General features: G+C 34.9%; 1 protein-coding gene and 1 pseudogene across 1 annotated transcript in view; one reads left to right on the forward strand and one right to left on the reverse strand.

The window, feature by feature from the left end:
* The window catches only part of LOC109098767 (collagen alpha-1(XXVIII) chain-like), a 22,522-nt gene extending 10,734 nt beyond the window's left edge, over positions 1 to 11,788 (forward strand). The window contains exons 17-35 of the mRNA XM_042773192.1: positions 134 to 202; positions 402 to 470; positions 569 to 640; positions 738 to 806; positions 1,303 to 1,374; positions 1,493 to 1,561; positions 2,234 to 2,302; positions 2,373 to 2,441; positions 2,557 to 2,625; positions 2,732 to 2,800; positions 4,047 to 4,115; positions 4,245 to 4,313; positions 4,581 to 4,661; positions 4,838 to 4,873; positions 5,753 to 5,789; positions 5,879 to 6,433; positions 7,109 to 7,185; positions 10,667 to 10,775; positions 10,859 to 11,788. Coding sequence (XP_042629126.1) covers positions 134 to 202; positions 402 to 470; positions 569 to 640; positions 738 to 806; positions 1,303 to 1,374; positions 1,493 to 1,561; positions 2,234 to 2,302; positions 2,373 to 2,441; positions 2,557 to 2,625; positions 2,732 to 2,800; positions 4,047 to 4,115; positions 4,245 to 4,313; positions 4,581 to 4,661; positions 4,838 to 4,873; positions 5,753 to 5,789; positions 5,879 to 6,433; positions 7,109 to 7,185; positions 10,667 to 10,775; positions 10,859 to 11,031 — 1,902 coding nt within the window. The 3' untranslated portion in view covers positions 11,032 to 11,788. The remainder of the gene's footprint in view (positions 1 to 133; positions 203 to 401; positions 471 to 568; positions 641 to 737; positions 807 to 1,302; positions 1,375 to 1,492; positions 1,562 to 2,233; positions 2,303 to 2,372; positions 2,442 to 2,556; positions 2,626 to 2,731; positions 2,801 to 4,046; positions 4,116 to 4,244; positions 4,314 to 4,580; positions 4,662 to 4,837; positions 4,874 to 5,752; positions 5,790 to 5,878; positions 6,434 to 7,108; positions 7,186 to 10,666; positions 10,776 to 10,858) is intronic.
* An 814-nt stretch (positions 11,789 to 12,602) lies between these two features.
* On the reverse strand, positions 12,603 to 13,257 carry LOC109098768 (annotated as a pseudogene).
* Between the last annotated feature and the right edge of the window lie 1,509 nt (positions 13,258 to 14,766).

Consider the following 14,766-nt stretch of genomic DNA (forward strand, 5'->3'; position numbering starts at 1 on the left):
TTTCTAAATGAATGGAAATACTTGCAACCACTTGAAATATCCTAGAAGAACCTAGCAACCATTACAAAGGTCTGACTAACCACCAGAAGACCCAAGCAACCATTTATTTTCACCTTTATCTTTATATCTAAAGGGGAATCAGGGACCAGCCGGTCCTTCTGGTCAAAGAGGGAATCCTGGGATAGGACTCGCTGGACCAAAGGTATAACTGCGCCATAAAAACTGCTATCTATCTATCTATCTATCTATCTATCTATCTATCTATCTATCTATCTATCTATCTATCTATCTATCTATCTATCTATCTATCTATCTATCTATCTATCTATCTATCTATCTATCTATCTATCTATCTATCTATCTATCTATAAACAATGTGTTTTCGTTTTGTTTCCTCTCAGGGAGAACAGGGCTTCCCTGGAGATCTTGGAGCCCCTGGAGAAAGAGGTATTGGAGAACCAGGACCTAAAGTGAGTTGTTGTTTCAACTAAATTGTAACATGGCATGAAAGAACAGAATAAAGTATCAAATAGTGAAATCAGAGTTGTGTTTATGGGTGATGCTGTAGGGTGAATCTGGATTGCGAGGTTTACCAGGTGGGCCAGGTGTACCGGGAGAAGATGGAGCCATTGGATCAAAGGTCAGAATGCTCTTACTGGCAAGTTAGTGAGAGATAGCTTTATATCAGAAACATTCAATGTCTTTGAATATGCTGTAAGATATCTCATTTATTTTAGGGTGATATAGGCTTACCGGGACCCAAGGGACAAGACGGACCTCCAGGAAGAGGCCTGCCAGGAGAGAAAGTAATGTGTATATGGATGTGCTTTATTGATTTGTCAAAGAAAACTGAAGATTATACCATTATTGTATATGTATATATACAGTGGGTATAGAAAAGAATCACCTTCTTTAAAATAATCACATTTTGTTGCTTTGCAGCCTGAAATGAACATGGACTCAGTTTTTATCCAGCTGTATTTACCCAGTGCAACTTATAACATCCAGGTGAAAGATAAAACACCAACAAGTCAGAAAAACAACAACAACAACAACAAAAAACAGAATCACTGAGTTGGAAAAAGTATCATTTGACCATTTGACAAGAAATGCAAAAAAAAAAAAAAAAAAAAAAAAAAAAGAAACACTGTGTCCATCCTCATTTCAGGTTGCAAAGCAACAAAATGTGATTATTTTAAAGGGGGAGATTTTTTCAGTACCCACTGTATACATTACAGGATCTAAAGATGAGGCAATCACACATTAAATGTATTACATTTTTAAATAAACTTCCTTCAATAGGGGGATCAAGGGGAGAGGGGCTTCAGTGGCCAACCAGGACCACTGGGACCAGCTGGGCCAGTAGGAGCAAAGGTGAAAACAATCCATTAATCTTAACAAAAACAAAATACCACATCAAGAAAAGACCTGTGTCTCTGTCATTGCCAGTATTCACTTTGATGTCTATTGAATTATCTTTCATTTGAAATAGGGAGAACCAGGGAAAGTTGGAATTCCAGGTGTTCCTGGGCCTCAAGGAAGGAGCATACCGGGGCCCAAGGTAGGTTTGAGAAATGCTGCGGGTTAAATACAATATAATACAATACAATAAAAACTGACTTAATAATAAATCTTTTTTTATGGAGTAAATTATGAAAATTACAACACATTTCTGCTTTTTAACCCTCACTCTAAAAAACGATTCTGGGGGCCTGTTACCACAACTTAAATAAATGCATGGTTGCAAGTTAAAAAATTCTAATTTTAATGATTTAATTAAACCTTTTAAGTTGCAAACATTGTTGAGTTCTGTTGACATAATAATACTGATCATTACATTAACTTGATATTGTGTGGAACTTAAACTCAAATTTTCGGTTTAAGTGAATTTCTTTAAAAATGAAAGTATCCCATAATCGGAATTTGTGCTGTGCATTTCACCAATCAAAGTGCACACACAGCAGTGAGTAGTGAACAAACACGTGCACACACACACACTGTGAACACACATTACAAATTATCAAGTGCTTCTAATTCAGTGTACTTTGTTGGTTGAACATAATTTCATTAGAAGTTGTCATAACTGCTGCATTATTTTTTTACTTCCATTGCAACTTTTTCAAAGATTCATTCATATATTTTTAATGTTACATAAATGTCTAAATATTGTTTGAGGTAACGGTATGTTTATGTGATTGATCAGAGATTTCATACCATGTTCATTATCCTGTAGGGGGATCCAGGGCCGTTTGGTCCAACAGGTCCTGCTGGAGAACCAGGGATAGGCATTGCAGGGCCAAAGGTAAGAGTGATGTCCGTGCAGAAACCTGTGTGGTTTTGTGATTCAGATCATGCATTTTGTCTGTCTTTAGGGTGAAATAGGGTTACGAGGCCCCATTGGAATGCCAGGGTCGAAGGGAGAAGGCTATCCCGGCCAACCTGTAAATACCATTACAAATAACATTATTCATGCAACTCAAAGTTTTATTCATACAGTCTGTATTTAATCTGACATACCAACTGGGAATATAACAGTGTTGTCTATGTGATCTATAGGGGCCACCAGGTCTGCCAGGTCTTACAGGAGAGACTGGGCCAAAGGGAACAGGTTTACCTGGACCAAAGGTAAGGTGCTTGCATCCCTCCCATTTTCTTCAGTAAATGTAAACATCTGAATCTTTAAAAAAGTATTCTATTAAAGCATTTGATGAATTTATATTTTCTGTCACAGGGGGATCGAGGCCCTCCAGGTCCACCGGGGTCTGCTGGAGCACCAGGTCTTGGGCAAGTGGGCCCAAAGGTGGGAAATATATTTCATGTTCTATGTAGAATGCATGTATAATACACTGTTAAATGAGTCATTAGATGTTTTTGCAAAAAAAGGAATAGTGGTATTTCTTTGCATTGTGCAATGCATTCTTGATGCATCAAGATGCTGTAATGTAGACAGTTTTATTTCTGATAATTCTCAAAGATGACAAAATCAGCATTAAAGGCAACTTTCAAAACATCCTGTTTTTCTTTTTAATTTAAAAAATGTTTAAAATGTTTAGAAATGTAAAAAATGTTTAAACACCTTTCTATTTTTTTATTTCATCTTTTTATCTGAATATTTTGTATTGTTTTTAGTATTTTGTCTTTATTTCAGTTATATATAGCATAATATATTGCATAGGTAAAATATCCAAATTTTCTGTATGCATTAAATAGTTAAATCTTAGTATTTAAACATATTTAACTAAACTAAACAAAACAAAATATAACTTAAAAAACAACTTCGAAAGGATACAGAACATTGGGATATTGTACATATGCTATACACAATGATGTATATATATATATATATATATATATATATATATATATATATATATATATATATATATATATATATATATGTATATATATATATATATATTATTGTGAATAGCATGTGTACAATATCAAAATGTTCAGTATTCTTTTGAAGTTGTAAATAAAAAAAGATTATTGGGATTTGTTTAAAAATACTATTTCTATATAATTAAAACTATATAACTATTTACAGCTATATAATAGCTGTAAATAGAAAACATTTTTTCTTGGTTATGTGACTAATAGAGAAAACATTAAGGGAATGTTCAATTTTCTGATTTTGCAAACATTATGGGAATGTTACTTTTGAATGTTCTCTGAACGACCTGAAACAAGTGGTAAGTTGTTAGACTAACTACACTAAAATCTAACTAATCTGTTTCAGAAAACATTCTAAGAACGGTGTATAAATAATGGTGTTTTGTGTTCAACTTTTGATTACATATGTTAACATTACATAATTGCAGTGCAGCAAATCATTACAGTAATGGAAACTGGGGGAGATTGTCCTTAACTGTCATAATAATGTCACAATGCAAAAAAAACAAACAAACAAACAAAAAAACAATCAAATCAATCAATCTTAATGGTCCTAAGACCTAGCCTTTATTTTTTGGGTGCACAGTGTGGTGTAAGATTCTGTTCAGATTCACCTGTTCAGGTGTGCTCAGAAGTGTTTTTGTGGTCTGCAGGGCTGCATTGGTCAGACTGGTCCAGCTGGTCCTCCAGGATTACCAGGAGAGGGCATACAAGGACCAAAGGTAACGGGAATCTGAGGTTTATCAACAAGATACAGTATTTTCAGAAACACATTACAGTGTGATGTACACCATGAAATACTGAAACTGATAAACTGACATGCATTTTATGCTTTATTCTGTTTTTTACAGGGTGATCCTGGATATCAGGGTAAACAGGGGCCAAGAGGGTTTCCCGGAGAGGGTCTGCCGGGGCAGAAGGTGAGGAGAGTCATATAGCAAGCATTAAATGAATCCTTCACACAATTACATTTACTCACCCTCATGTCATGCCATACCTGTAGGAGTTTTCTTCCATCAAACACAAAATGAGATGTTAGCCACTCTTTCCCACCGAACTGGTGATTTATACTGCCAAACATATATGCATTTAAATGAATTAAAAAAATTTTTTTTGCATCACGTCAAGCTTGAAAACATGACCACAATTGTGAGTTTCAGCTCTGTAACATAACAACTCTATACTAGGGCAATCGTGGGTTACCAGGAGCACAAGGGCGTAAAGGAGACAGAGGAAGCCAGGGAGAACTAGGGCCTACAGGACCAACGGTGAGAAGAACCGAGAAGGAAAATTGGATCATCAAGCCTTCACGCGAGACTTGCTTTTTAATCATTAAGCATTATTATGATAGCTGACAACGCCAATCCAAGCATGGCTTAATACATGCTTCTCTACATTATTTAACTACATTTAACACACTGAACATTGTGTTTTATAATCGCAGGGAAATACAGGAACAAAAGGAGAACCTGGTCTCACGGTATGTACCCAGATGTCAATAAAGAATTCATTTTGGACCTTTTTTGAGTAATTTGTTCCAGTTTAAAACAAGTATTGTATTATGCTGTTGTTGCATGACCTCATGCCAGCTGTAAATAGAAAACTATTTAGCATTTTTATCCCATTTTTGAGTTAATTTTTTCAATAGTATTTATAGAAATAGTATTTTTAAACAAATCCCAATAATCTTTTTTTTATTTACAACTTCAATAGAATACAGAACATTTTGATATTGTACACATGCTATTCACAATAATGTATATACATACATCATTGTGTATAGCATATGTACAATATCCAAATGTTCTGTATCCTTTTGAAGTTGTTTTTTAAATTATATTTTGTTTTGTTTTGTTTTGTTTAGTTAAATATGTTTAAATACTAAAATTAGTAAAATAACAATAAATTCAAAACTATTTAATGCATTCAGAACATTTGGATATTTTACCTATGCTGTATATTATGCTATATATAACTGAAATAAAGACAAAACACTAAAAACAATACAAAATATTCTGATAAAAAGATTAAATTAAAAAAAAATAGAAAAGTTGCCTTGGCAACTGACTGAAATACATAGATTTAAGTACTAAAGTTAGTAAAATAGTAATAAATTAAATCGATATAAAAGATAAATAAAGATATATTTAAAAACAAAATACAAAATAACAGAAATAACAAAATTATTCAAACTTAAATTAAAATAAAAACAAAATGTTAAAAATAAAAGCTCATTCAAAATAAATAAAACAAACTATCATAGTATATAAATGATACTACAATAACATTAATGCTAGCTAGTGTGAAACAGAAACTTCTGCAGAACTTCAATAATGAGATTTTTTTATGTATTTTGCAGAAAGAGGAAATAATCATTTTAATCCGATCAATTTGTGGTAAGTATTCAAACTGCAGATGTTTTCACTAAATTTGATTGCTTAGTGATGAACTGATTAGGTCTAAATGATTTATTCTGGTTTGTCAGGTTGTGGTCGGATCTGCAGAGTACAGCCTCTGGAGCTGGTGTTTGTGATTGACAGCTCTGAGAGCGTCGGCCCTGAAAACTTTGAGGTCATCAAAGACTTTGTGAATACCTTGATCGACCGCGTGTCAGTCAGTCCGGAGGTCACACGTGTCGGCGTGATTCTCTACAGCCACATTAACCTGGTGGTTACAAGCATACAAGAGAGGTTAAGTCGGGATGAAGTGAAAGCAGCCGTGCGCAGGATGCCCTACATTGGGGAGGGCACTTACACAGGAAGTGGCATCAGAAAGGCCAATGAGATCTTCCACTTTGCTCGGCCCGGTGTGAAGAAAGTAGCTGTGGTTATTACGGATGGCCAGACAGATCATCGGGACACGGTGAAGCTGGAGGATGCAGTCAGAGAGGCCCATTCAGCCAATATCACCATGTTGGCTATAGGGGTGGTGAATCAAAGCGACCCCATCTATGATGATTTTAAGCAGGAGCTGAAGTCAATAGCGTCGCCGCCCACTGAAGAGCACGTGTTTTCCATAATGGACTTCGGAATGCTTCCTGGTATGTTGCAATCTTGAATTTTTTTTTTTTTTTTTTTCATTTGCTCGCCAAATCTGATGTTGCAGACTTCAAAAATATTGATATTTATTTTCCATCATCAAAAGTACGTTTTCAAAATGTATCATTTAACTTTCAGTCTGCGAAAGTGGAAATCAGGATTACCCATAAAATAATGTTTCAAAATCATTCACACATTAAAATTACTGAAAATTGAAAAAATACTTGTAACCCGACTCTATGTGGCAGAATTTCTGGTGAGCAAAGGAATAATTCACCCAAAAATGAAAAATCTGCTGAAAATTTGCTCACCCTTGGGCCTTCCAAAATTTGTGCTGAGTCCAAACAGCTGATAAAAACATTGCAATAATCCACACCACTCCAGTCCATCAATTAACATCATGTGAATTGAAAAGGCTGCACATCCAAATCCATACATTTTTTAACCTCAAAGCATTGATTCCTTTATTCATAGTTGTGCTTTCTCCAGTAAAAAGGTCATCTCATCTGACTCAAGAGAGAAATATGCATAGATCAAGCATCGTTTAGAAGTGAAAACAGCTCTAAACAAATATGTCAGTGGATTTTGATGTGAGAGGACAACAGGAGATGAATGTGACCTGTCAGGAGCACAGGATCACATGAATTAAATGCATGTTTTCTGTCTCTGTGGTGTAGAAGTGGAAAGTAAATTGCTTCATGAGATCTGTGAGAACACTGATGGATCGATATTCAGCACTACCTTCAGCTCCGAGGTAAATTCACACATGCTTCAGTCCACAAGACTGTATTAGTTAAAAAATAATAATAATAAAAATTAAGAATCTAAAGGTGCCATATTTGATTTGATTGCTATTATGACGTTATTGTTGAACTCCAGAAATTTAAAATAAAAGCATTTAAATAAAAAAACAGAAGTCCTGGAGCATGACATTTTTTAATATATATAAATCTATGTATTATTATATAAATATAATACTTGTTCTAATTATTATTACACATGCAGTTTTTATGATTTTATATTGAGAGACTTGCATCAGTTTTAAAAACATGATGTATCTAAAAGCAATATTTGATCTAAAAGTTACATGATGTTTGCTAAGAAAGGTAATTATTTAATTGAATTACATAAATGCTCTGCAGTGTTGCGTTTTTATTGTACATTTCTTTTATTATTATTATAAAGTTAGGCAACATTTTTCTAATTATTATTATGCATGTTGTTTTTATGACTTAAATATTAATAGAAAGACTACAATATTTGGAGTATTTTTAAATTGTCTAGGCAAGGCAAGTTTATTTATATAGCACATTTCATACACAATGGTAATTCAAATAGTTTTATATTAAAGAAATTTAAATAATCATGAAGAAAAATAATTAAAAAACAAAAAAACAAGCAATTTTAAAACTTTGAAAATGATTTAAAAATTGACTTATTTAAAATGAATTTAAAACAGTTAAAATAGAAAATGATTTTACATAAAATACAGTGAATACGTAAAATACAGTGCAATCAGTTCGGACATCGCGCAGTGCTCATTCAATAAATGCACAGATAAACAGATGAGTTTTGAGTCTAGATTTAAATGTGACTAATGTTTTAGCACATGTGATCTCTTCTGGAAGCTGATTCCAACTGCGGGCGGCATAGTAAAGGCGGACTCCCCTTGTTTTGTGTTAACCCTTGGTATTTCTAACTGACTTGATCCTAATGATCTGAGTGCTCTGTTAGGTTTATATTCAGTGAACATATCTGATATATATTTTGGTCCTAGATCATTGAGTGATTTATTAACGAGTAAAAGTACTTTAAAATCAATCCTAAATGTAACTGGAAGCCAGTGTAAAGACCTGAGAACTGGTGTGATATGCTCAGATTTTCTGGTTCTAGTCAGAATCCTGGCAGCAGCGTTCTGGATGAGCTGCAGCTGTCTAATGGTCTGCTTGGGAAGGCTGGTGAGGAGACCATTACAATAGTCCACCCCGCTGGTGATAAAGGCATGAACAAGTTTCTCCAAGTCTTGACTGGAAACAAAACATCTAATTCTTGCAATGTTTTTTTAGATGATAGTATGCTGATTTAGTTACTGCTTTGACATGACTACTGAAAGGTCTGTCTCCAGAATCACAGCATGATTCCTGACTTGATTTTTAGTTGTGTGACCCCTAGAGTCAAGGTATGCATTCACCTTGAAAACTTCATCTTTGTTTCCAAATGCAATGACTTCAGTTTTTTCCTTGTTTAACTGAAGAAAGTTCAGTAATTTCATCAATGCATTTGCAGAGGGAGTCAATGGGGCTGTAGTCATTTGGAGATAAGGCTAGGTAAATCTGGGTATCATCAGCATAGCTGTGATAGGCAATTTGGTTCTTTCTCATTATTTGACTTAGTGGGAAAGCTAAACAAGAGCGGTGCAAGAATTGAGCCTTGTGGGACTCCTCATGTCATGCACGTCCACTTAGACTTATGCTCTCCTATACTCACATAATAGCCTCTCCCTTCTAAGTATGACCTGAACCATTTGAGTACCATCCCAGAAAGCCCGACCCAGTTTTCCAGTCTCTCTAGTAGTATGTTATGATCGACAGTGTCAAACGCAGCACTGAGATCTAGCAATACCAGCACTGATATTTTGCCAGAGTCAGAATTTAAGCGAATATCATTTATTATCTTAATGAGTGCTGTCTCTGTGCTGTGATGCGGTCAGAAACCAGATCGAAAATTGTCCAGGTATCCATTTGAGTTTAAGTATTTATTGAGCTGATTAAGGACTACATTTTCTATAATTTTGCCTATAAATGAAGATTAGATATTGGTCTATAATTGCTCAATTATAGGAGGGGAGGGGCTTAACAACTGCAGTTTTCAGGGAGTTTGGAAATGTCCCAGAAAGAAGTGAGGCGTTCACCACTTCTAAGAGATCTGATTCTAAACAGTTAAGCACACTTTTGAAAAAAGATGTGGGAAGTGTGTCAAGATAGCAGGTTGATGATTTTAGGTGCTGCACTATTTCTTCCAAAATTTTGCTATCAATTGCTTCAAAAATAGACAGTATCTTTTTGATATTGCGGCCAAATCTCTCTGACCTCTTCATTACTTGAGGAAGTACTAATCTCCTTCCTGATATTGATGATCTTCTCAGAAAAGAAGGAAGCAAACTCATTGCATTTGCTGTTTGAGTGTTGCTTGGTGTTAAAGATATAGCCTCCATAAACAGCACACTAGTGTTCTCATTTATGCATGTCCTTCTGACAGAGACAGATCTAGATTCAGTGGTAGCAGAGATCAATATATCAAAGAAAATACAGAAGTGATCAGATAGTGCTACGCCCTTAATAACAATGGATGAAATGTTTAGACCCCTACTGATGATTAAATCTACACTGGGTTCCCGCTTATTCTGTAAACATTTGTGAATGTTGCTGCTATTATAGCGGGGACCCGACACATATCACTGAGAGCTGCTATCAGTTGTTTTTAGTTCACCTACAGCAGATGGAGGGTTTGGGCCCTGGCGTTGTGGCAGCGGTCGGAGAGCTCTCACAGGAGCAGGGCCAACAGGCTTTGGTGGTTGGGGGGCCCGCCGTTTTTTTGTTGATATCTGCGGGCTTGCAGCGAATGAGTGAGAGAGTTTAATCCCAGCATACACCAATTCCTCCATTTTCTGTGAGAAGCACAGAAGTGGAGATGCTGGAGAGAGGGATAATGTGTCCAGTAAACGGGGCTGTGTCTCTGGTGTTTCCGGTGACTGTGATATGTTGTCCTGGCTTCCCTGGCTGTTTTCCAGAAAGTCATCCTTGGGTGCTGAGTCTTGTAGCTGTTTTGATACATCACAGTCTGTCTGTGAGGAGCTCTGTGGGCAGGGCTCAGCTGGGATAGTGTCCATAGGCAGTGCTTGTTGTGGCTGCATGGTGTTATCAGTGTCAGTATTGTGGGATATGTCAACCACATGATGACTCGGACCCCATGTGTGTGTGCTGAATGGATTGACACCCTCTGCTGAAGGATGGCGGAGGGAAAAGTAGATATTGTCCTTAAGCACTCTAGCTCCAAGTTTGTTTGGGTGGAGGCCATCCGGTTTAAACAGTTGTCTATGGCCCAAGAAAAGATTGAAGTTGTCGATGAAATTTACTCCTTTTATATTGCAAGAAGTCTACAAAAAAATCTAAAAACAAAACAGTCAATGTTACTGGTCAACTTTTCATCTGTTCATGATTATCAATGTACTTTAGTTTGAGCTGAACCTCCTCCCAGATTTCTCTCTCATGTCTTTGGAATGGCTGAAACAGGATGAACACAGGACTGACCCCCCGCTGTTCTTCCAGGAAGATTCCATTGCAGGTAAATGCTGTTCAAAAGTGATACAATACAAATAATTGCAATTCTGACTCCCTGTACATCAAATTTTCTCTCTCTTGTGTCAGAGGAAGGATGTCTACAGACTCTGGATCCCGGTCCGTGTCAAGAGTATGTTGTTAAATGGTATTTCGATCCAAAGGCCAATTCATGTGCTCAGTTCTGGTTTGGAGGTTGCCAAGGCAACAAAAACCAGTTTGATAGTCAAGAGGCCTGCAGAAAATCCTGTGTGAAAATGTAAATCTTATCATTAGAGCACTGACCCTGACACAAAAGCATGGGATGCTAAAAAAAAGAAATAAAGCTAAAGGGCTCTTTATTATTTAAATATATATTAGCTTATAATATTCAACATTTTAAATGACAATAAAGATTTTTACTGTAAACATTTTAAAAAACGAATCTCCTAAAGGTATTTATTATATAGCATATATAGTGGCCACAAAAAGTATTTACGTAAGTTTAAGTCATACTTAAAAATGTCTGGATTTCATTGCATTATATTGAAAATATCAAACAGTGGCTTTTATTTGAAAGAAATGTTTAGATAATTCTTAATAAGGAATAATTCTGACTCAGAGAAATGCAGTGACATTCAGACATTTCTTGATGTGGCAAATGAACAAATATTCTGTAACTTCAAATGTTCTCATGCAAACTAGTTTTTGGTCACATTAAACATCTGTGTGGTTTTGTGTGTGTGTGTTTGTGTGTGTTTCTTGTATTTGTACTGTGGTTTTAACTATGTTTAAGCTCACTGGTGCTGTTTTGTTCATGATTAGTGTAGAATCTGTACTTGTATCTGAATAGCCGCAGGTGATGTGTAAAATACTCCAGCATGTACATGTCTACAGGTCGCATGTAATGAAACGTGATCACAAAATCTGCACAGCAGTCGGGGCCCTATATTCATATATATGAATATATAACTCTTATATATGAGTTATTTTATTTTTTAAATTAGAGCATGAAAATACTGCTCTATTATGCTGCTGAGAATAGCAGAAGAAACATTTATTTTGATTGTCACTGTAAAATGTAGTTCTGACTAACTGAAATTATAGTTAAATAATACAATTAATAATAATAAAAAGATTTGCATTAAAAAAAATCAGTAATTTTAATGTCAGTAAGTATTTATTATGTTTAAAAAAACAACAAAAGGATGTGATTTCAACAAGAAACAATGCTCACAAACAATTTTCTGTAAAAAAAAAATATTTCTGAGTGAAACAGGACATTTAACAAGAATAAAATGGGGTGGGATTTTATTAAACTAGATAAAAAATATTTTCTAATGTAAGTATCTGTATCTTTAGGTAGATTGAAATAGAATTTTTACATTATTAAAAAATATGGTAAAACCTATTGGGCTTGACTCTGATCAGTGTTGTATCAATATCAATGAGATACTATTGTGTGTGTGTGTGTGTGTATATATATATATAGTTATATATAAAACTATAACTATATATATATATTTATATAGTTAAACTAAATATATTTCAAGTTATACTAAATAAAAACAAGAAACAGTGCATATGAAAACCAGCTGACAATTTATTTTATTGCAGTTAATGTTTATTTTATGGATTTAGTTTTAGTTAACTATAATAACTGTGATTCTGATTCACAGTATCTGCAGGATTTATTCATTTTACTGCATAATTACATTTATTTCAATGTAAATAGCAGATAAAAGTTATGTAGTGTCACACAGCCTTAAAATAATAATAGTAATAGTAAAAATATCCACCTTTTTACCACTTTATGAGCAAATTTTTCTCAAAATGCATCATGTAAATCTCAGGTTCATTCCTGTTCATGTACAGTTCATGTAAATCTCCAGTTCATTCCTATCGAATGTCTTAGCAACAGTAACCAAGGGCGGAGCTTAGGGTTAAGTGTAAAATGACAAACACATTTTTTTAATGAGAAACTGGCACTCACCCGTCTGGGTCTGTAGTAGCTGTCCCCAGACCTGTTTTCCATTCTCTGTGGCAATGAGGTGATTTTCAGGTCTAAAAGGAAAATCTCTTGAATCCCCGGCCTTCACTCCCATGGTCTCCATGCACCTGCCCAAGGCCATGTCCTCCAAGGAGCTGAAATTCTCACAGCATCCCGTACTAAAGCCTTGCACAAATCTCCTGAGAGCCTCTCGGCTCAGAACATATCCGGCTCCTCTGCTCATGTAACCCATGAACCTGTAGCCAAAATAAACAGGCTTCTCTGTGTCATGCTGGGAAAGTAGGTATCTCAGGTTTTCCACCACCACAAACGTGTCGTCGTCGGCTTTGAGGAACCAGTCGGCGTGCTGGAGGAAGTCGGAGCTCTGTGAGCTCATATACAGAACCTGGTTACAGTATTTGGCCCAGGTGGCACAAACATGCAGGAGCTTTTTCAAATGATTTTCAGGCCTTGTCATGATCCAACACAACACATGCACACGGGAAGACAGGGACTGTGCCAGCTCATCTAGGAAATTAAAGCAAAACATGCATTAGCAGTCAAAAGTTTAAGCGTTTGCTTTACTGAAGACTACCATTCAAAAAGTTTGAGGTCAGTCAGATTTTTCTTTTCTTTTTTAAGAAATTAATACATTTATTCAGCAAAAATGCATTACATTGATCAAAAGTGTCAGGAAAGGTTACACAAGATTTCTGTTTTAAAATAAAATGTTTTAAATTTACTTTTTCAATGAATCCTGAAAAAAAAAATGTTCCACAAAAATACTAAGCAGCACAACTGTTTTCAGCATTGATAAATAAAATATTTATTTAAGCAGCAAATCAGCATATTAGTATGATTTCCGAAGGATCATGTGACACTGAAGACTGTGTAATGATGCTGAAAATTCAGCTTCGCATCACGTGAATAAATTATAGAAAACAGTTATTTTAAATTGTAATAATCGTTCATTACTGTTTTCACTGTATTTCCGAATAAACAGACTTGGTGAGCATAAGAGACTTCATTCAAAAAATTAAAACATTTTACTGACCCCAAACTTTTGAACAGTTCTGTATGTTTTATTATTATTATATTACTAATTTAAACCATTCATACAAATGAATTTCTTTACAAAATGAATAACTGAATTCCATTTTTTTTTCTATTTTAATTCTGTTTTTAAATCGTTTTAAATCTATCAGTACATAAGAAATATAATTGTAATAATAAAAATTGAGATTGGTTGCCCAAACCTTTGACTGATATTGTAAATACTATGCAAATAAGATTTAAAAGATATAAGTAAAAAAAAAACAAAAAAAACATACCAGTATTTTTCCATGCCTGTCTCTTGGCTCGAGTGGAAAGGTATGCAAGTGCTCTGGCTAGAAGGTCAGATCTAACACTCATGGGTTGCTGAACAAAGACAAAAGCACTTTTATTTGCTATAGATGACATCACAAACCTCACTGTCTTGATTACAGTTCCATAAACCTTAACCTTCATGCATGAGTTATTAAATAAAAAAAGCTCAATTTACTTTAGAACAAGAATATAATCATTCCCAATATTTTTGTTTCTCCAAATGATGTAGTGAATTTTACAAATTTAACAAGAAACATGACAAAAACATGAATTTTCTGTTCTATTATAATAGAAACCATCATAGGAGGTACTTTTCAATTACAGTACCTGTTATAATACTTTGTTTTATAGAAGATCACCTCAAACTGAGGTCAAGTGTGGAAGCTACTGTAGCTGGGCAAGAATGATCTCTGTGTGACTCAGATAATGTGTCACTTTGGGTCAGTCCTCAAAATCAGCGACTTTAAAGCTCTTTGAAAGTGAAAAGCGCTCAAGAATGAAGATCAAGATTTGCTGTTAAGATGTTGAGAAGCTACAGGAGACTTGTCTAATTGCACATAATTATCACACAGAAGAAAAAAACTTCAGATGAAACCTCTTCATGAAAGCATTTAGACAGAGAGTAGCAAGGCTTTAGAAGAATGACTGATGGCAGGTTTTA

The sequence above is a fragment of the Cyprinus carpio genome, chromosome A16, assembly GCF_018340385.1.
Source record: "Cyprinus carpio isolate SPL01 chromosome A16, ASM1834038v1, whole genome shotgun sequence".
NCBI lineage: Eukaryota > Metazoa > Chordata > Actinopteri > Cypriniformes > Cyprinidae > Cyprinus > Cyprinus carpio.